This window comes from Scardinius erythrophthalmus (genome assembly GCF_964197995.2).
Source record: "Scardinius erythrophthalmus genome assembly, chromosome: 8".
NCBI classification, from domain to species: domain Eukaryota; kingdom Metazoa; phylum Chordata; class Actinopteri; order Cypriniformes; family Leuciscidae; genus Scardinius; species Scardinius erythrophthalmus.
Genome location: NC_138228.1, coordinates 48799998 through 48822639, shown reverse-complemented (window position 1 = coordinate 48822639; position 22642 = coordinate 48799998). Strand labels below are relative to the sequence as shown.

Genomic DNA, 22642 nt, shown 5'->3' with positions numbered 1-22642 from the left:
TGTGTGTGTGGAACGTGATGTGTATGTGAGTGTGTGGAGCGTTCTGTGTGTACGTGAGCGTGTGGAACGTTGTGAGTGTACGTGAGCTTGTGGAACGTAGTGTGTACGTGAGAGTGTGGAACGTTGTGTGTACGTGAGCGTGTGGAACGTTGTGTGTTTGTACATGAGTGTGTGGAACGTTGTGTGTGTACGTGAGCATGTGGAACGTAGTGTGTACGTGAGAGTGTGTGATGTTGTGTGTACGTGAGCGTGTGTAATGTTGTGTGTGTACGTGAGCGTGTGGAACGTTGTGTGTGTACGTGAGCGTGTGGAACGTTGTGTGTGTACATGAGCGTGTGGAACGTTGTGTGTACATGAGCGTGTGGAACGTTGTGTGTGTACGTGAGCTTGTGGAACGTTGTGTGTATGTGAGCGTGTGGAGCGTTGTGTGTGTACGTGAGCATGTGGAACGTTGTGTGTATGTAAGCGTGTGGAGCGTTGTGTGTATGTGAGCGTGTGGAGCGTTGTGTGTGTACGTGAGCGTGTGGAACGTTGTGTGTACGTGAGCGTGTGGAACGTTGTGTGCACGTGAGTGTGTGGAATGTTGCGTGTTTACATGAGCGTTTGGAACGTTGTGTGTGTACATGAACGTGTGGAGCGTTGTGTGTGTACATGAGCGTGTGGAACGTTGTGTGTACGTGAGTGTGTGGAACGTTGCATGTGACGTGAGCGTGTGGAACGCTGTGTGTGTACGTGAGCATGTGGAACGTTGTGTGTGTGGAGCGTTGTGTGTGTATATGAGCGTGTGGAACGTTGTGTGTGTGTATGTGAGTGTGTGGAACGTTGTGTGTGCACGTGAGCGTGTGGAACGTTGTGTTTGTACGTGAGCGTGTGGAACGTTGCGTGTGTACGTGAATGTGTGGAGCGTTGTGTGTGTACATGAACGTGTGGAACGTTGTGTGTACGTGAGTGTGTGGAATGTTGCGTGTTTACATGAGCGTTTGGAATGTTGTGTGTGTATGTGAGCATGTGGAACATTGTGTGTGTACGTGAGCTTGTGGAACGTTGTGTGTATGTGAGCGTGTGGAGCGTTGTGTGTGTACGTGAGCATGTGGAATGTTGTGTGTATGTGAGCGTGTGGAGCGTTGTGTGTATGTGAGCGTGTGGAGCGTTGTGTGTGTACGTGAGCGTGTGGAACGTTGTGTGTACGTGAGCGTGTGGAACGTTGTGTGTATGTGAGCATGTGGAACATTGTGTGTGTACGTGAGCTTGTGGAACGTTGTGTGTATGTGAGCGTGTGGAGCGTTGTTTGTGTACGTGAGCATGTGGAACGTTGTGTGTATGTGAGCGTGTGGAGCGTTGTGTGTATGTGAGCGTGTGGAGCGTTGTGTGTGTACGTGAGCGTGTGGAACGTTGTGTGTACATGAGCGTGTGGAACGTTGTGTGTACGTGAGTGTGTGGAATGTTGGTGTTTACATGAGCGTTTGGAACGTTGTGTGTGTACGTGAGCGTGTGGAACATTGTGTGTATGTGAGCGTGTGGAACATTGTGTGTATGTGAGCGTGTGGAGCGTTGTGTGTATGTGAGCGTGTGGAGCGTTGTGTGTACGTGAGCGTGTGGAACGTTGTGTGTATGTGAGCGTGTGGAGCGTTGTGTGTGTACGTGAGGGTGTGGAACATTGTGTGTATGTGAGCATGTGGAACGTTGTGTGTACGTGAGCGTGTGGAGCGTTGTGTGTACGTGAGCATGTGGAACGTTGTGTTTGTGAGTGTGTGGAACATTGTGTGTGTATGTGAACGTGTGGAACGTTGTGTGTGTGTGTACGTGAGTGTGTGGAACGTTGTGTGTACGTGAGCATGTGGAACGTTGTGTTTGTGAGTGTGTGGAACATTGTGTGTGTACGTGAACATGTGGAACGTTGTGTGTATGTAAGCATGTGGAACGTTGTGTGTATGTAAGCGTGTGGAACGTTGTGTGTACATGAGCGTGTGGAATGTTGTGTGTAGGTGAGCGTGTGGAATGTTGTGTGTGTACGTGAGCGTGTGGAATGTTGTGTGTGTGTACGTGAGCATGTGGAAGGTTGTGTGTGTATGTGAGCGTGTGGAACGTTGCGTGTGTACGTGAGCGTATGGAACATTGTGTGTGTATGTGAGCGTGTGGAACGTTGTGTGTGTAGGTGAGAATGTGGAACGTTGTGTGTGTACGTGAGAATGTGGAACGTTGTGTGTACGTGAGCGTATGGAACATTGTGTGTGTATGTGAGCGTGTGGAACGTTGTGTGTGTAGGTGAGAATGTGGAACGTTGTGTGTGTACGTGAGAATGTGGAACGTTGTGTGTACGTGAGCATGTGGAACGTTGTGTTTGTGAGTGTGTGGAACATTGTGTGTGTACGTGAACATGTGGAACGTTGTGTGTATGTAAGCATGTGGAACGTTGTGTGTATGTAAGCGTGTGGAACGTTGTGTGTACATGAGCGTGTGGAATGTTGTGTGTAGGTGAGCGTGTGGAATGTTGTGTGTGTACGTGAGCGTGTGGAATGTTGTGTGTGTGTACGTGAGCATGTGGAAGGTTGTGTGTGTATGTGAGCGTGTGGAACATTGTGTGTGTATGTGAGCGTGTGGAACGTTGCGTGTGTACGTGAGCGTATGGAACATTGTGTGTGTATGTGAGCGTGTGGAACGTTGTGTGTGTAGGTGAGAATGTGGAACGTTGTGTGTGTACGTGAGAATGTGGAACGTTGCATGTGTACGTGAGCGTGTGGAAAGTTGCATATGCATGTGTTGAACGTTGTGTGTGTGGAACATTGTGTGTGTACGTGAGTGTGTGGAATGTAGCATGTCTATGTGAGCGTGTGGAACATTGTGTGTGTACGTAAGTGTGTGGAATGTTGTGTATGTATGTGAGCATAAGGAACTTTGTGTGTGTGCGTGAGCGTGTGGAACATTGTGTTTTTATGTGAACGTGCGGAGTGGTGTGTTTATATGTGAGCGTCTGAAACGTTGTGTGTGCATGAGCGTGTGGAGAGTTGTGTGTGTACGTGAGCATGAGGAACTTTGTATGTGTACGTGAATGTGTATGTGAGCGTCTGGAACTTTGTGTGTGTACGTGAACGTATGGAGCGTTGTGTGTGTGTGTGTTTGTGTGAGAGAGAGAGTTGGAGTGCAGGTGGAACATTGTGTGTGTGTGAGAGGGTGTGTGTGAGAGAGTTAGAGTGTGGGTGGAATGTTGTGTGTGTGAGGTGTGTGTGTGTGTGTGTGTGTGTGTGTGAGAGATGGAGTGCCGGTGGAACGTTGTGTTTGTGTGAGTGATAAATGGAGTGCGGGTAGAACGTTGTGTGTGTGTGTGTGTGTGTGTGTGTGTGTGAGAGAGAGTTGGAGTGAGGGTGGAACGTTGTGTGTGTGTGTGTGTGTGTGAGAGAGAGAGAGTTGGAGTGCAGGTGGAACGTTGTGTGTGTGTGTGTGTGTGTGTGTGTGTGTGTGTGTGTGTGTGTGAGTGTGTGTGAGAGAGTTGGAGTGCAGGTGGAACGTTGTGTGTGTGTGTGTCAGAGAGAGAGTTGGAGTGCGGGTGGAACGTTGTGTGTGTGTGTGTGTGTGTGTGTGTGTGTGTGTGTGTGTGAGAGAGTTGGAGTGCTGGTGGAACGTTGTGTGTGTGTGTGTGTCAGAGAGAGAGTTAGAGTGCGGGTGGAACGTTGTGTGTGTGTGTGTGTGTGTGTGTGTGTGAGGGAGAGTTGGAGTGCGGGTGGTCGTGGGAGATCGCGGCTCGTCCGACTGCCATTAATCACGGTCGACGGCTCTAGTTTTCGATCTGCATGTGAAAGGAAACGCACACATTGTTTATGCCTTTGACTGGTGTCATTATTTCAGGCCTGAGAGAAAAGTTTACTCTGAACATCATAAATGAACTGGAAACAATCACTTTTCTCCTCGAGTGAGTAACGCCAGTGGCCCGTCGAGATTCGTCCTCTACAGCACATCCTTCCTTACAAAAAATGAGAAACACAAACTTTTAGAATTTTAGAAATACAATTGTAAAGTTTTTTTTTTATAGTTTTCCAGCACGACAGGGACACATGTTTGTCAATGTTATTTTATCTATAATGTGTTTAGGGTTTTAAGAACTACAGAAACATTAACAGCATTATGACATTTTGGCACATATAAAAAGCCACAAACATTTTCAAAAGATTACTGTTATAAAAACGAGCCTCGTCTGAAAGGCAAAGGGGGAAATTTATAGCAATATCTTCAGTATTACTCAGAAGTCTAGTTTTAAATATACTTATTTTGAAGTGTTGGTGCTTAATATAGCAATATATAGTGTAAATGATAAATCACGTTTGAGATTTGTGCTGGCTACTGTATACAGGCCACCAGGGCACCATACAGACTTTATCAAAGAATTTGCTGACTTTCTATCAGAGTTAGTTCTGGCTGCAGATAAAGTCATAATTGTTGGTGATTTTAATATACATGTAGATAATGAAAAAGATGCATTGGGATTGGCATTTAAAGACATTCTGAACTCGTAATCATACGCTAGATCTAATATTATCACATGGAATAAATGTTGATGCCGTTGAAATTCTGCAGCAGAGCGATGACATCTCAGATCATATCTGGTCTCGTGTAAACTTCATTTAGCCAAGGCTGCAAAGCCGACTCCGTGTTACAAATATGTTAGACCTATCACTTCTGCCACTAAAGATTGCTTTATTAATAATCTTCCTGATCAGTTTCATCATCTCAGCATCCCGGATAGCTTAGAAGAAACTTTTAACTTTTCCAGCACTTTAGACACAGTTGCTCCGTTGCGCTTAAAGAAGATTAAAGAAAATAGTCCAACGCCGTGGTACAACGAGCACACTCGGGCCCTTAAGAGAGCCGCCAGAAAAATGGAGCGCAACTGGAAGAAAACAAAACTAGAGGTATTTCGCATTTCATGGAAAGAGAGCTCAATTACTTAGGCCTTAAAAGCTGCTAGATCTGCTTATTTTTCAAACCTATTAGAAGAAAATAAACATAGTCCTAGGTGTTTATTTGAAACAGTAGCTAAACTAACGAAAAAGAATGCTTCAAACCCAGAAGTTTCCAAGCAACACAGCAGTAATGACTTTATGAACTTCTTCACTTGCAAGATTGATAATATTAGAGAGAAAATTAAAACTATGCAATCGTCTACTACAGTATCGCATCAGGCAGTGCATTGTAGTCTCCCTGAAGAAAAATTTGATTCATTCATTGCTATAGGAGAGGAAGAATTTACTAAACTCGTTAAATCATCTAAATTGACATCATGTATCTTAGACCCTATACTGACTAAGCTACTGAAAGAGATGCTTCCTGAGGTCATAGATCCTCTTCTTAATATCATTAATTCATCTTTGTCATTAGGATATACCGAAAACTTTTAAGCTGGCTATTGTTAAACCTCTTATTAATATAAATATTACAGCCTCTGATAACACCAGAGCAACAGCCCCTCTCACCAGACACGTTATCCCTCTCTCCAGCATCTCCACCTCTGTGCTTCTCACAGAAAATGGAAGAACTGGTGTATGCTGGAACCAAACTATCCCACTCTTTTGCTGCGAGCCCCCAGATATCAACCAAAAAACGTCAGGCCCCGCAAATACCAAAGCCTGCGGGCCCAGCTCGCCCTCCCCCTCCTCCTGTGAGAGCTCTTCGGCCCAGGGCCCACACCCTCCTCCATCTGCTCGAGGTGATCCAAAAACAACTGATACCACCTCTCAGTGATGTGTGTTGGGTCCCCGCTATGATAACAGTAACTTTCTCAAATGTTTACAGAACAAGCGGGAACCCAGTGTGCCTGTATCTTTCTCTATTGCTGTTCTATTACAAGATAGAAAGTCTAAGGCCTTCAATAGCCGTACAGCAAACCCAACTAATCTGACACGTCAAACTAAGATTGCTGTGGGGACAAAAAGACTGTTAAGTTAGCACTTTTAAACATTCGCTCACTTAAAAAAAAATCACTTCTAGTAAACGACTTAATAACCACAAACAACCTGGATTTTATGCTTCTAAATGAAACCTGGCTAGAAGACAGCTGCAGTTCAACAGTCCTCAATGAAACATCCCCTCCTAACTTTACTTTTATGAGTGTCTGCAGAGCTGGTAAGAGAGGTGGGGGTCTAGCTGCTCTTTTTAAAGATATCTATCAATGTAAGCAAATATCATTTGGGAATTACCCTTCTTTCGAATATCTGGGTATTGTGTTTAAAGGTGCTCCACATATTTTACTTATCATTATTTATAGGCCTCCAAAATACTCTCCAGCCTTTGCTGAGGACTTTACAGAACTGTTATCAACAATTACCTCAGAGTTTGACTGTTTTGCCATTGCTGGAGATTTTACCCTTCACATAGATAGTGCAGAAAACAATATGGCAAAAGAAATCAAAACTGTTTTAAAAACTTTTGATCTGACTCAGCATGTACATGGACCCACACACAGTCATGGACACACTCTAGATTTACTTATCAGTAAGGGTCTAAACATTTCATTGATTGTTATTAAGGATGTAGCACTGTCTGATCATTTCTGTATTTTCTTTGATATATTGATCTCTCCTGCCACTGAAGCTAGATCTGTGTCTGTCAAGAAGAGATGCTTAAATGAGAACACTAGTGTACTATTTATGAAGGCTATATCCTTAACACCAAGCATATCTGCAGACTCTGTTGATTTTCTCCTTGATTCTTTTAACTCAAAAGTTAAAGGTATAATTGATGATATTGCTCCTGTTAAAGTCAGGAAGAAGAGTGGCAGACAAAAAGCACCTTGGAGAAACTCAACAGCAGTACAAAATATGAGAAGACAATGAGGAAAAGCAGGGCGCATGTGGCGGAAGACAAAACTTGTAGTCCATTATAACATCTATAAAGACAGCATCCATGCTTTCAATATGGAACTAGGCAAAGCTAGACAGACTTTCTTCTCAAATATTATAAACAGCAATTTAAATAACACACACACTCTTTTTGCTACTGTAGAGAGACTGACAAAGCCCCCAAGCCAGATTCCCAGTGAAATGCTCTCAGACAACAAGTGCAGTGAGTTTGCTTCTTTCTTCTCTGAGAAAATCAATAATATCAGAAAGGTGATCAGCACATCTCTTTGAGTTGCTCTGGGGTCAGACAGATCAGACCACATCCGCAGAAAGTTACTACGTCTGATTTTGAAGAAATTGATGGCAAAATTTTGGAAGAAACCGTACAGCACCCTAAAAACATCAACCTGCGTCCTTGACACACTTCCCAAATCTTTTTTCAAAAGTGTGTTAAACAGTTTAGAAGCAGATCTTCTAGAAGTGGTAAATGCCTCACTTCTCTCTGGGAGTTTTCCAAACTCCCTGAAAACTGCAGTTGTCAAGCCCCTCCTGAAAAAGAGCAATCTGGATAAGACCATATTAAGCAACTATAGAACGATCTCAAATCTTCCTTTCATAGGTAAGATCATTGAAAAAGTTGTCTTCAATCAGCTGAACAAAGTCTTAAGCTCGAATGGATACTTTGACAATTTTCAATCTGGTTTCCGACCGCACCACAGCACAGAGACAGCGCTCATAAAGATAATAAACGATATTCGCTTAAATACTGATTCAGGCAAATTATCAGTGCTGGTACTACTCGACCTCAGTGCTGCATCTGACACTGTCGATCATAACATACTTCTTGACAGGCTGGAAAACTGGGTGGGGCTTTCTGGGATAGTCCTAAAATGGTTCAGGTCATACTTAGATGGGAGAGGTTATTATGTGAGTATAGGAGACCATAAGTCTGAGTGGACATCCATGACATGCGGAGTCCCTCAAGGTTCAATTCTTGCGCCACTCCTGTTCAACCTGTATATGCTCCCAATGAGCCAAATAATGAGACGGAATCACATCTCTTCTCACAGCTATGCAGACGACACACAGCTCTACTTAGCCCTATCGCCTAACGATTACAGCCGCATTGACTCCCTGTGCCAATGCATTGACGAAGTCAACAGTTGGATGTGCCAAAACTTTCTTCAGTTAAACAAAGACAAAACTGAAGTCATTGCGTTTGGAAACAAAGATGAAGTTCTCAAGGTGAACGCATACCTTCACTCTAGGGGTCGAACAACTAAACATCAATTCAGGAATCTTGGTGTGACACTAGAGTCAGACCTTAGTTTCAATAGTCATGTCAAAGCAATAACTAAATCAGCATGCTATCATCTGAAAAATATTGCAAGAATTAGATGCTTTGTTTCCAGACAAGACTTAGAGAAACTTGTGCATGCTTTCATCACCAGCAGGGTGGATTATTGTAATGGACTCCTCACTGGCCTTCCCAAAAAGACCATAAGACAGTGTCAGCTCATACAGAACGCTGAGCAGAACCAGAACATATGAACACATCACACCAGTCCTCAGGTCTTTACACTGGCTCCCAGTTAGATTTAGGATTGATTTTAAAGTATTATTACTGGTATATAAATCATTCAATGGCCTAGGACCTCAATATATTGCAGATATGCTCACTGAATATAAACCCAACAGATCACTCAGATCATTAGGATCATATCAGCTAGAAATACCAAGGGTTCACTCTAAGCATTGCGAGTCTGCTTTTAGCTATTATGCTGGAACCAGCTTCCAGAGGAGATCAGATGTGCTCCTACAGTATCACATTCAAATCCAGACTCAAAACACTTCTGTTTAGCTATGCATTTACTGAATGAGCACTGTGCCACTGTCCGTCCAACTGTTTGTACTGTATTTTCATTATTTTCATTATTAACATTGAATCTAGTGTCATTCACGGTTTTACATTCACAAATGATTGCTGACTAAAATCATCAATAACGCAAACAACAGGCCTAAAACACTATTTAGCATTGTAAATAAGCTTGTTCAGGCACCCGCGCACAATGCCTGTCTACAAGAATCTGACGACTTGTGCTGTTCTTTTCTGCAGCACTTTCAGGGAAAGCTGGATGCTTTACGTGGGACTTTTAGTGATGAACCGACCACTTCTAGTTGTGAGCAAGCTCAGATACAAACACTTAATAACTTTATGTTGACCAACCCCATCTTGATTAGTGAAATTATACAGAAATCCAATTCTTCTTCTTGCCGGCTGGATCCTGCACCTACAACCCTTCTGAAACACTGTACCTCTGTCATTTCTGCACCTATCTCCTATCTTGCACCTATCTTGTAAACATGTCTCTTCTCTCTGCCTCTGTTCCAGTCTCACTAAAGGCGGCCGCAGTTACTCCTATTCTTAAAAAAACAAATCTGGACCCAACTGACTACGCTAACTATCGCCCAATCTCCAATCTACCGTATGTCTCAAAAATCATGGAAAAGGTTGTTGCCACTCAATTGCAGTCATATCTATAGTACTGTACTGATACATACCACAGTACTGAAACTGCATTAGCAAGGGTTATCAATGACCTCTTACTCTTTGGTGACTTTTACTACTCGACCTCAGCTCAGCTTTCGATACTGTCTGCCATAAAGTCCTACTCATGCGAGAGATTGGTATCTCAGGAGCCGCGTTATCCTGGTTTTCCTCCTATCTGACAGATAGGAAATACTACATCACTATGCACAATTACAAATCTCCCACTGTCACTCTCAAACAAGGTGTTCTACAGGGATCAGTTCTTGGCCCGTTACTATTTATTATTTACATTTTGCCTCTCGGACAAATCATTCGCCGCCACGGTTTTCAATACCACTGCTACGCCGACGATATCCAGATATATACTGCTTGCCGACCGGATTCTATTCACCAGACCACATCACTATCATCATGTATTAATGAATTAAAGACCTGGCTCAACTCCAATTTTCTCAGTCTGAATCTGACTAAAACAGAAATATTAATCACTGGCCCCCCATCTCTAACAAAAAATTTAAGTAACATTCCCAGACTTGACCTCGAAGCTACATCAATAATTCCATCTACCACTGTCAAAAATTTGGGTATCATTCTTGACCCTGCACTGACGTTCGACGCTTACACTAGTCAACTTTGTAAAGCGTCCTTTTTTCATCTGTGCCGTATTGCCAAACTCCATCCCTATGTCAGCCCAAAAGACGCTGAAGCACTAGTACACGCGTTCATCACATCTCGCCTCGATTACTGTAATGTTCTTTTTTCTTGACTACCAGCACACTCTATCTCACGTTTGCATTCAAAACTCTGCCGCAAGACTACTAACTTACACTAAAAAAACTGCCCATATCACTCCAATCCTGTTTAAACTGCACTGGCTACCCGTGTCATCCCGAATCACTTATACAATTCTTCTGCTTACCTTTAAGTCACTCAATGGTCTTGCTCCAGCCTATCTCTCTGACTTACTTTCTCCTTATATTCCCCCTCGAACTCTCCGATCTTCTGGCTGTGAACTCCTCTGTGAGTGGAGATTTCGTCTGTCGTCTATGGGTGGCAGGTCTTTCTCTGTTATAGCCCCTAAGCTATGGAACTCTCTTCCGTTGGCTCTCAGGACAACAACCACGTTGCATGAATTTAAGCATAAACTCAAAACCCATTTGTTTAACCAGTATTATCAGCCATGAAAATGTTAATTTGACATAACACAGTCACAATGTTAACTTAGGTACCAATAATCTATTGCATCTTTAGTCCAACTGCCCACCATGCTGTCTGTAATTAATGTTTGTTGCCTCTGTTTTTATGTTTGTATTGCAAACGCTCATTACTTGGACTGGGCAAATGTCCATTGTCCGTTTATTTGTAAACTGCTTGTTATTTACTGTCATTGTGAAGCGTCCTTGAGCTTGGGAAAGGCGCTATATAAATTAAACTTATTATTATTATTTTCTTTTCTTTTTTATTCTAAACTGTTTTAATTATTCTTATTTCTTTTGATTATTGTAATTTTTTCTATGTAAAGCACTTTGAATTACCATTGTGTATGAAATGTGCTATATAAATAAACTTGCCTTGCCTTGCCTAATAAAACCGGAATTTGATCCTACAGAATTAGTAAATTAGAAGGCGATCACGAATCTACCTATTCTGTCAAAGATACTAAAGGCAGTAAGCTCTGCAAAGCTCCAGTTCTTCTCTATAGTCTATATAGTGTCAGTGTTATAGTTATATATAGTATAGTGTCAGTGTTTCTGAACTCCTGAAACGCCTCCATTGTATCTTGAGTTTCTTCCGGGAACGAACACGTCACAATATTCCTCATTTAAATAATTGATACGCAAAATATAGGGGCGGGGCCTGGTTGAGTTAGTTAGTAGTGTGTTGAAACTGCCGGTTATGGAAAGGGGCGGGGCATTTCCCAAACACTCGAAGCTCTCGACCAATCACAACACACTGCTCCAGACGACCAATCAGAGCACAATGTGCTTTTCAGAAGGAGGGGCTTCATAGAGACAGGAAGTAAACAGAGCGTTACTGACAGACTGGGAAGAGAGGAGCTGCAACAATGGAGAATATGGGGAAAATAATGTGTTTTTGAACATTCAAGCATGACAACCATGTTATATTATATTGAAAACATTCAGGTTTTATCTCACTAAGGATGAGCTGACGTCACTGATATTGTTGTTGTTGTGTGTGTGTGTGTTTCCAGGCGTGATGTCAGACAGACAGTTCGGGACTCAGTTCGTGTGCAGTGTGGTGGCATCTCACGTCAGTCATCTTCCCTCCACCAGCCTAAGCTTCATCTGGATCGCTCCTCCACCCGGCACAGGCTGCGTCAACTTCATGTGAGTCACTCACACAACAACCTCAGCTCATGCATGTGAGAAAAACAAAGCCTCATGGCGTGAGGAAATCTCTGAACACATCTGACACGAGGCAGATTCTTCACGAGTGAGTGAGTCCTGAAAGGGTCGTCACACCGTGTTTGCATAAAACATGCGAAGCTTCCAGAACCAAACATGCATCAGTTTCAGATCAACAGAAGGGCCAGTTCTTGCCTCTCAGAAATGCAAAGCAGACAAAAGACCTTATCAAAAGCTTTTTCAAAAGCTCCACACATTTAGATGTCACTGTTTCAATTCTGAGAGCAAAAGTCTAGAATGTGGTGAGGAAACAGCTCAGGTGTGAATGATTATGTTGCCCTTCATGTGCTATCAGAATTATTATAAATACATAGACATGAAAGACCTCTCAAGTCATATTTAGGACTGGGAAATGGGTTGATCATTTTGATACCAGAGTTTCTGTGTTGGGCGACTATCGCCGTAGAACTATCGCTGTAGTGACTGTGAAGTTGTATTCATTTCCCCACAACTAGTTACAGACTTAGGCTATATATTTACATACTGCATATAAATAACCATTTGATGCATATTGTATGTAATTTACATAGCATGTTTTGGCCTGGAATTCCAGAATAGCAGTAGTAAAATGTTTATTGTGCAGATGCACTACAACCTGATATCAAGGATAAATCTGTTGATTTCCAGCTCATATGGAGGCCGACAGCCAGTAATAATAGCAGAGATGTTGTTTGCTGTGAACTAAAGGCGTGCGTTCAGAGGACACAGACGGCGTCAGATCGTATACATGTCACTTATGTCAGGACAAGCTTTCAGATCGAAACCCTTGAGAGCAGACAGTCACTTAAAGAGCCGTTTTCAGCACTCATGACTTCACAGTTTTCCCTGTGTGTGTCAGGCTCACAGATCTGTGTGTGTGTGTGTGCGTGTCCATGTCTCTCCGCCGTTTGTCACTTTCAGAGTTTATGTCGGGCGTTTCTGAGCATTCAAGGCCAAATGTTCAGTCATTCATAACCCTGCCATGAAGCCATGATGGGAAAAAGCCACTTTGCTTCAGAGGCGGCGAGTGTTTAGGCATTTCTCTTATTACGATTAATTGACATTGAATGGAGTCCGGGCTGTTTGTGATGGACCATCTGTTCAGGGCAGGCTGTGTTTCTGGATCATACAAAACACTTTCGGTCTGTGTGCGTATTGTTATTTTCTTTTCCTGGAAAGAGTCGATCATATATACTGTCTTTGGCTATATAAACAAATGCCATATGAGTGAACTGGGGCAAGATGAAATAACTGAAGAAGTGGGATTGATCGAATGAAAGACACAAAGAGAGTTTCCATTGTTTAATTCTGGAAGTTGAGCTCGACAGCCAGCGAACATTTATGTAACTGTGAAATTCACAAACAACTGAAAAGTTGACAACAATGTCAAATTTTGCAATAAAGGCTTTATAATACAGAAATATATTCCTAAATGATGTATAGACAGACAGTATGTATTCCTCTGTGAGAAAATAAGTGCACGTTAAATGTGCTCTTGTAGTGTACTTCAAATATTAAAAGTATATGTTTAAAAAACTGAACTTATATTAATGGAATGAAAGGAACTTAAAGACAGCACACTTTTGTGGCTGTTTCTTAACACACAAGTATAATTTTAAAAGTGCACTTTGTAATAATATCAAATTAAAAGATTTACTTTAAAGCACATTTCAAATCATTATGTTTGAATTCTTTCCCCGCAATTAACCGAATTTTCAGGCTATCCATGTTTTGACAGTTGTACAGTAGGGGGCGCTATTACTTATGATAGAGTTCAGAATCTCCTGATCAAAACACAGGTGAAGAAGAAGTAGAAACGAGCGACAGAAGCATTGCTGACGCACATGCAAAATAACACCATCATCAAATATTAAACAGCATATAAACCAAAACTCAATGTTACTGAATGAAATGTTGAACCCATGTAGACCCATGACTCTGTGCTTGATCATCGCTCTGAATCCCATCTGGATGAAGATTTTGACAAAAACATGTACAAAAACATTGAGTTCACGTTTAATATAAAGCATTGAACTTTAGTTCGACCGTGTGCAAACACACAACAGTCTCTTGCGACGCTCAGTGAAGCCAGACTGCCTTAATGCTCTTGTTTGTAATGAGCTCTTAACTGTTGTCAAGGTCATTTCATTCTCACCTTTACTTAAATGACTTCCAATGACCCGGTATAATGAGCAGGTAATTTGCCAACAGCTCCCTGGAAGCCTCTTCTAAACGCTCATTAAATCTGCATGCGCCGAGGGAGCGCTTCCTCGCGACAACAAACACTTCCTCGTCCTCTATTCATTTGACAACACGCGTAATCTGATCAGCGGAGGCTGAGACTCTCACGTCTCTCAGGCTAAATGAGATAAGAGGAGAGGAAAGGAGGCGGAAATATTGTTTTCCCTCTTGCTGATTGATTACTCGTCAGCCGTCGCAGCTGGAGCTCAGCAGAGCAGATCAATCAGACAATTAAAGCATTATTTTAAAGGCTAAATCCAAACGTGCAGAATGAGTGTGTGTAGCTCTGGCTGTGATTCCCGTTATTAATCATGATTAGAGAGCTGTGCGATGATGTTCAGGGTTTTCAGCAGCAGATGTTCTGCGGATGTTCGAGCGATAGGCTGTGTGTGACTGTGCATCAGTTCCACACGCGTGTGTGTGTGTGTGTGTGATCGTATGTGACGGGGTCAGAGGTCACAGCGGGTTTGGATGGTCTAGCTGTCAGACGTGTGCTGCGGGCCGGAAACATGTAATCACACTACAGCATTCAGCATAATAACCTGTTTCTGACTGTGTGTGTGTGTGTGTGTGTGTGTGTGTGTGTGTGTGTGTGTGTGTGTGTGTGTGTAAGAGCATTCAGCATAATAACCTGTTTCTGATGTGTGTGTGTGTGTAAGAGCATTCAGCATAATAACCTGTTTCTGACTTGTGTGTGTGTGTGTGTGTGTGTGTGTGTGTGTGTGTGTGTAAGAGCATTCAGCATAATAACCTGTTTCTGATGTGTGTGTGTGTGTAAGAGCATTCAGCATAATAACCTGTTTCTGATGTGTGTGTGTGTGTAAGAGCATTCAGCATAATAACCTGTTTCTGATGTGTGTGTGTGTGTGTGTGTGTGTGTGTGTGTGTGTGTGTGTGTGTGTGTGTGTGTGCATGTGTGTGTGTGTGTGTGTGTGTAAGAGCATTCAGCATAATAACCTGTTTCTGACGTGTGTGGAGTATATTACTCCTTCACCTATATACACCTTCACCTATATACTCCTATATACTCCTTCAGCTATATACTCCTATATACTCCTTCAGCTATATACTCCTATATACTCCTTCAGCTATATACTCCTATATACTCCTTCACCTATATACTCCTATATACTCCTATATACTCCTTCACCTGTATACTCCTATATACTCATATATACTCCTTCACCTGTATACTCCTTCACCTGTATACTCCTATATACTCCTTCACCTATATACTCCTTCACCTGTATACTCCTATATACTCCTATATACTCCTTCACCTGTATACTCCTATATACTCCTATATACTCCTTCACCTATATACTCCTTCACCTGTATACTCCTATATACTCCTATATACTCCTTCACCTGTATACTCCTTCACCTGTATACTCCTATATACTCCGTCACCTATATACTCCTTCACCTATATACTCCTTCACCTGTATACTCCTTCACCTGTATACTCCTATATACCCCTTCACCTGTATACTCCTATATACTCCTTCACCTGTATACTCCTATATACTCCTTCACCTGTATACTCCTTCACCTGTATACTCCTATATACTCCTTCACCTGTATACTCCTATATACCCCTTCACCTGTATACTCCTATATACTCCTTCACCTATATACTCCTTCACCTATATACTCCTTCACCTATATACTCCTTCACCTATATACTCCTATATACTCCTTCACCTATATACTCCTATATACTCCTTCACCTATATACTCCTTCACCTGTATACTCCTATATACTCCTTCACCTATATACTCCTTCACCTATATACTCCTATATACTCCTTCACCTATATACTCCTTCACCTATATACTCCTTCACCTATATACTCCTTCACCTATATACTCCTTCACCTATATACTCCTATATACTCCTTCACCTATATACTCCTATATACTCCTTCACCTATATACTCCTTCACCTGTATACTCCTATATACTTCTTCACCTATATACTCCTTCACCTATATACTCATATATACTCCTTCACCTATATACTCCTTCACCTATATACTCCTATATACTCCTTCACCTATATACTCCGTCACCTATATACTCCTATATACTCCTTCACCTGTATACTCCTTCACCTGTATACTCCTATATACTCCTTCACCTGTATACTCCTATATACTCCTTCACCTATATACTCCTTCACCTGTATACTCCTATATACTCCTTCACCTATATACTCCTTCACCTGTATACTCCTATATACTCCTTAACCTATATACTCCTATATACTCCTTCACCTATATACTCCTTCACCTGTATACTCCTATATACTCCTTCACCTATATACTCCTTCACCTGTATACTCCTATATACTCCTTCACCTATATACTCCTTCACCTGTATACTCCTATATACTCCTTCACCTATATACTCCTTCACCTGTATACTCCTATATACTCCTTCACCTGTATACTCCTATATACTCCTTCACCTATATACTCCTATATACTCCTTCACCTATATACTCCTATATACTCCTTCACCTATATACTCCTTCACCTGTATACTCCTATATACTCCTTCACCTATATACTCCTTCACCTGTATACTCCTATATACTCCTTCACCTATATACTCCTATATACTCCTTCACCTGTATACTCCTTCACCTATATACTCCTTCACCTATATACTCCTTCATCTGTATACTCCTATATACTCCTTCACCTGTATACTCCTATATACTCCTTCACCTGTATACTCCTTCACCTGTATACTCCTATATACTCCTTCACCTATATACTCCTATATACTCCTTCACCTGTATACTCCTTCACCTATATACTCCTTCACCTATATACTCCTTCATCTGTATACTCCTTCACCTATATACTCCTTCACCTATATACTCCTATATACTCCTTCACCTATATACTCCTTCACCTGTATACTCATATATACTCCTTCACCTATATACTCCTATATACTCCTTCACCTGTATACTCCTATATACTCCTTCACCTATATACTCCTATATACTCCTTCAGCTATATACTCCTTCACCTGTATACTCCTATATACTCCGTCACCTATATACTCCTATATACTCCTTCACCTGTATACTCCTTCACCTGTATACTCCTATATACTCCTTCACCTATATACTCCTTCACCTGTATACTCCTTCACCTGTATACTCCTATATACTCCTTCACCTGTATACTCCTATATACTCCTTCACCTATATACTCCTATGTACTCCTTCACCTATATACTCCTATATACTCCTATATACTCCTTCAGCTGTATACTCCTATATACTCCTTCAGCTGTATACTCCTATATACTCCTATATACTCCTTCAGCTGTATACTCCTATATACTCCTGTGTACTCCTTCAGCTATATACTCCACCTATATACTCCTTCAGATATATACTCCTATATAAAAAGGTATGGTAGAGGAGCGCTTCCTGGACTCCAAAGTTTGGTTAAAATCGAGGTGCTCTTTGGATGGGAAACTAAATGCCACAAATCAAAAAGGAAAAAGGAACTCCAAGGCACTCTCAATTGCAAAAGTTAAAAAGCCTTTATTATTATGGCTTGGTCACATTAACCTTCTAAAAAACTCCAACGCGTTTCGGCTACATGCCTTCTTCTGGGAGTTAAACAGATCTCAAACAAACAAAGTTTCTTATGAACTAACAGTCCACCAATCCAGTCCACCAGACACTATATGGAACATCACAATAGTGACCAATCCACCTTACAGGTCTGTGGGATTGACCACATCCCTTTGTCCCCAAGAAAAGGCAATAGGCAAAGGCAGCTGAATCAACGGGAAGCTTTCTGGATATATCGCCTGCAGGCTACTAAATATCCAGGCTTGAATGAGGAACTTGACCTTAGTGTATATCTTTGATGTTCTGTTGTCCTATGGTGGTTTGAAATTTGTATACTATGCTTGTATTTTAACTCCTTCAGCTATATACTCCTATATACTCATTCACCTATATACTCCTATATACTCCTTCAGCTATATACTCCTATATACTCCTTCAGCTATATGTGACCCGATCTGGCGAAATGAGTCGGAAGTCGCAACGTTCCATTTTAAGATATGGGCCGATTATGTGGAAAAACAATGAAAATAATAGATTTTTAAAAAAAATTTTTTTTTGCTAAATCTCAAAGAACAGACATTCAAAAATAATCTCCTAAAGTTTCGTAGTCCAGATAATTGAGTAAAGGTATTTAAATGACTATTAAAGTTTACAAAGTTTTACTAAATTCGCTCGAAATGCTTTTCTCAAATCCTCTCGTCACCTCTGAGGATTTCCCGGGAATCCCCTCAAACTGTCTCTGCTCTCCAAATATGGTGTTTCACGTTGTATATGACCAATCAAAAAGCTTAGAAATGTACACAAACGCTGATCATTTGTCAATGGGAAGCCCCGTTTCGACTGACCGGCACGCGATTGGTCCAGCCATTCTCCTGTCAGACTCGCAGCGCTCTGTGTAAACAAGCTAGCAGATCTCCTCAGAAAGATTAAATATTATTAATTTGAGAAATATCGCTGTCAAAAGAGAGCAAAGTCGCCAAAAAGTCGCCAAAAGCGTTGAACTCACTGGAGGCTTCTAACCTAAGCTCTGTTGCTGGTCAGCAAGAGTGGCTAAGGCTATCAGTGATTGTTTTGGATCTGGAGACGTGTCATCCTCTGATGACAGCGACAGCGAAAGTGACAGCCCTGTGGTATTTATCGTGTATGGATGTGAGTGAGTGCAATTATTCTGTGAGTGTATTTATCTGCAAGGAGAATCCATTACAATGTGTTTGATTTATTTTAACCCAATATTTAACTGTTGGTATCTCCGTTATGAATATGTTACACTGTTATTGTCAACTAGCCTACACAAAGATATGATTGCATAGGCTAACATTATTTTTTCTCTGTTTCCTTGTCTCTCTGCCTCTCTCACTTTCTCTCTCTCTCTCTCTCACACACACACACACACACACACACACACACACACACACACACACACACGCACACACACACACACCCTCTCTCAAGGAAAACTGTAGCACCTCTGTTCAATCTTTCTGATTTTAGTAAATGTTTGTAAAAGTGCCTTTGAAATTATGTATTCAAATAAAAACTTTAAAATAATTTGAGCTTCAGCATGGCATAATAGCATATATTAATGTCTTTGGTCAAATTAAGCTGTACAATAAATAGTTCATCCCTTTAAATGCAATGGATTTTGAAAGATATCAACAAAAAACGGGCAAAAAACTTTAAAAGCGATTTTCTCAGGTTTTCAGTTGGAAAAAGAGGGCAGACGACCATATTTCAAATGTATATATCTTTACAACCATTCAAGGTATGACTTTGACTAGGATATCATTTGAAAGCTTATGGTCTCCTCTTTCCATTAATACCAAAATCTCAATTTTGAAATTTGGGTCACTGTGACTCATTTTGCTGGATCAGGTCACATATACTCCTATATACTCCTTCAGCTATATACTCCTATATACTCCTTCAGCTATATACTCCTTCAGCTATATACTCCACCTATATACTCCTTCAGATATATACTCATATATACTCCTGTGTACTCCTTTACCTATATACTCACCTATATACTCCTATATACTCCTTCACCTAAATACTCCTATATACTCCTTCACCTATATACTCCTATATACTCATTCACCTATATACTCCTATATACTCCTTCAGCTATATACTCCACCTATATACTCCTTCAGATATATACTCATATATACTCCTGTGTACTCCTTTACCTATATACTCACCTATATACTCCTATATACTCCTTCACCTATATACTCCTATATACTCCTTCAGCTATATACTCCACCTATATACTCCTTCAGCTATATACTCCTTCACCTATATATTCCTCAATGATAAACCATCGAGGAGAGACACATACACTGATTCACTTGTGCCAGTGTGACCACTGAGTTTCTCCACTCTACTTTTGAAAATCACATTTGCTGCAAGACATATAAACTCTCAGATCTGCCAGATGTCCTTGAGTCCCTTCAGTGATTTACTCAGTGTGAGGTTGGTTGTCAGTCCTGTAAATGAATTAAGTGCCCAAGTCAGCTAGTGTTTAAATGATCGCAGATGGAAATGATATCCTGACCTGAAATGATAAACGCACTAAACGTCAAACTCCATCTTCAGTGTTTGCAGCAGTGGAGACGGTCTACTTCTGTATGTTTCTATGACAATAGTAAGGCTGTTTGTAAATGTGTGATGCGAGAACAAATATGAATGCGTGAACATAACTAAAGACCAGACCAGTGTGAGTAAGAGCATGAAACATATTAAATGAACCGCATTACTGCATGTTTTTTCTCTAATGTTTCCATATTAGCGAACAAGCCGTCTGGGACTCGTTTCATAAATATTGAAGTGCCTTGCTCCGACGTAACCTCCTGCTCTTCATTATGCTCTATGTTTTATTCATAAATCCCATTTCCAAATTTGTCTTTACCAAGCCCTGAAAGATGAATGTGGTTTTGTTGTTTTGTTTTTTTCCGTCAGCATCCTTCATCTCCCCCTTTTGCAGTTCATTATTTATTCATGAGATGTTGTTTGGTTATTCATGAGACCAGAAATGCCTCACAACCATAAATGCTTTCGGTGTCAGAGACTGAATCTGAAACAACAGTCCAGCCAAACTCCTCAAACATTTGCATTCTTTAACAGTTCACTATGATTAAAGCAATAGTTCATATTAGGATATATATTGTATCTGTAAGCACTTCATATTCTCAGAGCTCATAAGGATGTAGATTTGTAAGTGCTTGCTGGGAGTTAGTTTGAACTCTTGTCCTCACTTTATTTTGTTCATGTCATGCATTTTGAATGTTCTTTATCAATATCACTAGGGCTGGATTGAAAATATTGATTTCTTTATTTTAATCGATTCTCATTTTGATGAACCGATATTGATTCTTAAATCACAGGAATCAATATTTCAGTCTGCGCTGTGCCAATAATCACAATAATCTTTGTGCTGTCATACTTATGATATGAAACAAAGTCTCAACTTTCACATTCTGTCCATTTTATAATGTGTGTTTGTGTGTGTTTACTGTGTGTGACAGATGAAGCGATCATCTCTTCCTCTTCACTACTAGTTACAGCAGCAAATAAACATGATGAACATCAGAAGGAAAGTTGAAAGATACAGAACAACTTCCTGAAATCAATCATGTCTCATGTAATCCATCAATCAGTGTTTCAACCGTCAATAAAACAGCGTGAGAGCGATAATGTCACATAATTTACCTCAGGAAAGACATTCAGTGACCATAAACTCGATAGTTGCTAGAAAAATAACTCTAGAGAGGAGCATTTTGATAAATATATGCACTATATTACATATTCATTATATTTTTACTGAACCTGTTGTTCAATATTTAATGTAAGTTTGAATAATCCGTCATGAATACAAGTTTTATCTCAGCCACCATTTAAATGATTATTTTTCAAAAACAAATTGGAGTAGATAATTATGTCATTAAAAAGTTATTATAATAAAATAAAAACTGCCTTATTTGTAATTTAAATCTTTGTGTACAAATCAGTTGCTCATTTTAACCCTCAATATTACAGTGTAAAAAATGATTATTGGTTTAACTTTAAGTTAGTAATCTAGTTGCCTTTAATTTTTTGAGCTCATTGAAATACAAAGAAAGAGATTAGTTTAATCAAGAGAAACTCAAAATATTATGTTAACTGAAGAACATTGGTGAATCTTAGTTGATTTAAAAAAAAAAAAAAAAAAGTTGTGATAAATCATATTTTTTTTTTTTTTTTTTTGCATTGATAATGTAGCAACTGACGGGATTCCTGTATATTGTACAGCGTTAGATGAAAGATATGTTATTCCCTGAGAAGAACTGACATGTACTGTACCTGTTATACACCCAAACGAGTCCGTGTTGAATTGAGCTGAATAGAGACTGGAACTGAATCGAGTGTGGAATGAGGTTGTGTGGGCGACGACATGCGGATGAAAGCTTCAACACCTCGACCTCTGCTGATCTCTGACCTGAGACCAACAGCTATTCACGTGTGTGAAGGAAAACAGCACAAAACCTCCATCAGCAGATGATGTGCTGTGTGTGCAGTGTGTGTGAGAGTGTGTGAGAAAGCAGCGGGTCGAGGATCGAGCTTTAAGAGCTGCTGGTCTTCACCAATCACACATGCTCCGCTCAAGCTCTTCTTTCAAACTATTTATTGTAGATGAATGCGTAATGCAATAAAAGGAAATGAAGATTGATGACAAACACAAGCGAGAGAGAATCATCACCGGACACATTAACATCTCTCTGGGTCTTTATTCTGACCGCTGTCTCAGAAAAGGAAAAGCGATGGATGGGAACTTACAAAAATTAAAAGCATTTCAGATTGTTTCCCCATCAAACAATAGTGAAATATGATGAATGAAAAGAAGTCCACACTAGCCTGCCTCTTTTTGTGTTTTTGTGCTTGTGCTTTCAACTCTTATTTCACACACTTTGCTCAAGGAAGCTTTTCGTCTGAACTGTAAAATCTCTCATTAACAGCTGTGTTCAATTAGAAGATT

General features: G+C 40.7%; 1 protein-coding gene across 7 annotated transcripts in view; it reads left to right on the top strand.

Moving 5' to 3' along the window:
- reln (reelin) overlaps window positions 1-22642 on the top strand; it is a 179758-nt gene that overhangs the window by 37365 nt on the left and 119751 nt on the right. For all 7 annotated transcript variants that reach the window (XR_014030641.1, XM_081372562.1, XM_081372561.1 and 4 more), the window contains exon 3: window positions 11594-11729. Coding sequence is in view for 6 of the 7 variants with exons in the window: in XM_081372562.1 (XP_081228688.1) it covers window positions 11594-11729 (136 nt within the window). In the remaining variant the exon portion in view is untranslated. The remainder of the gene's footprint in view (window positions 1-11593; window positions 11730-22642) is intronic.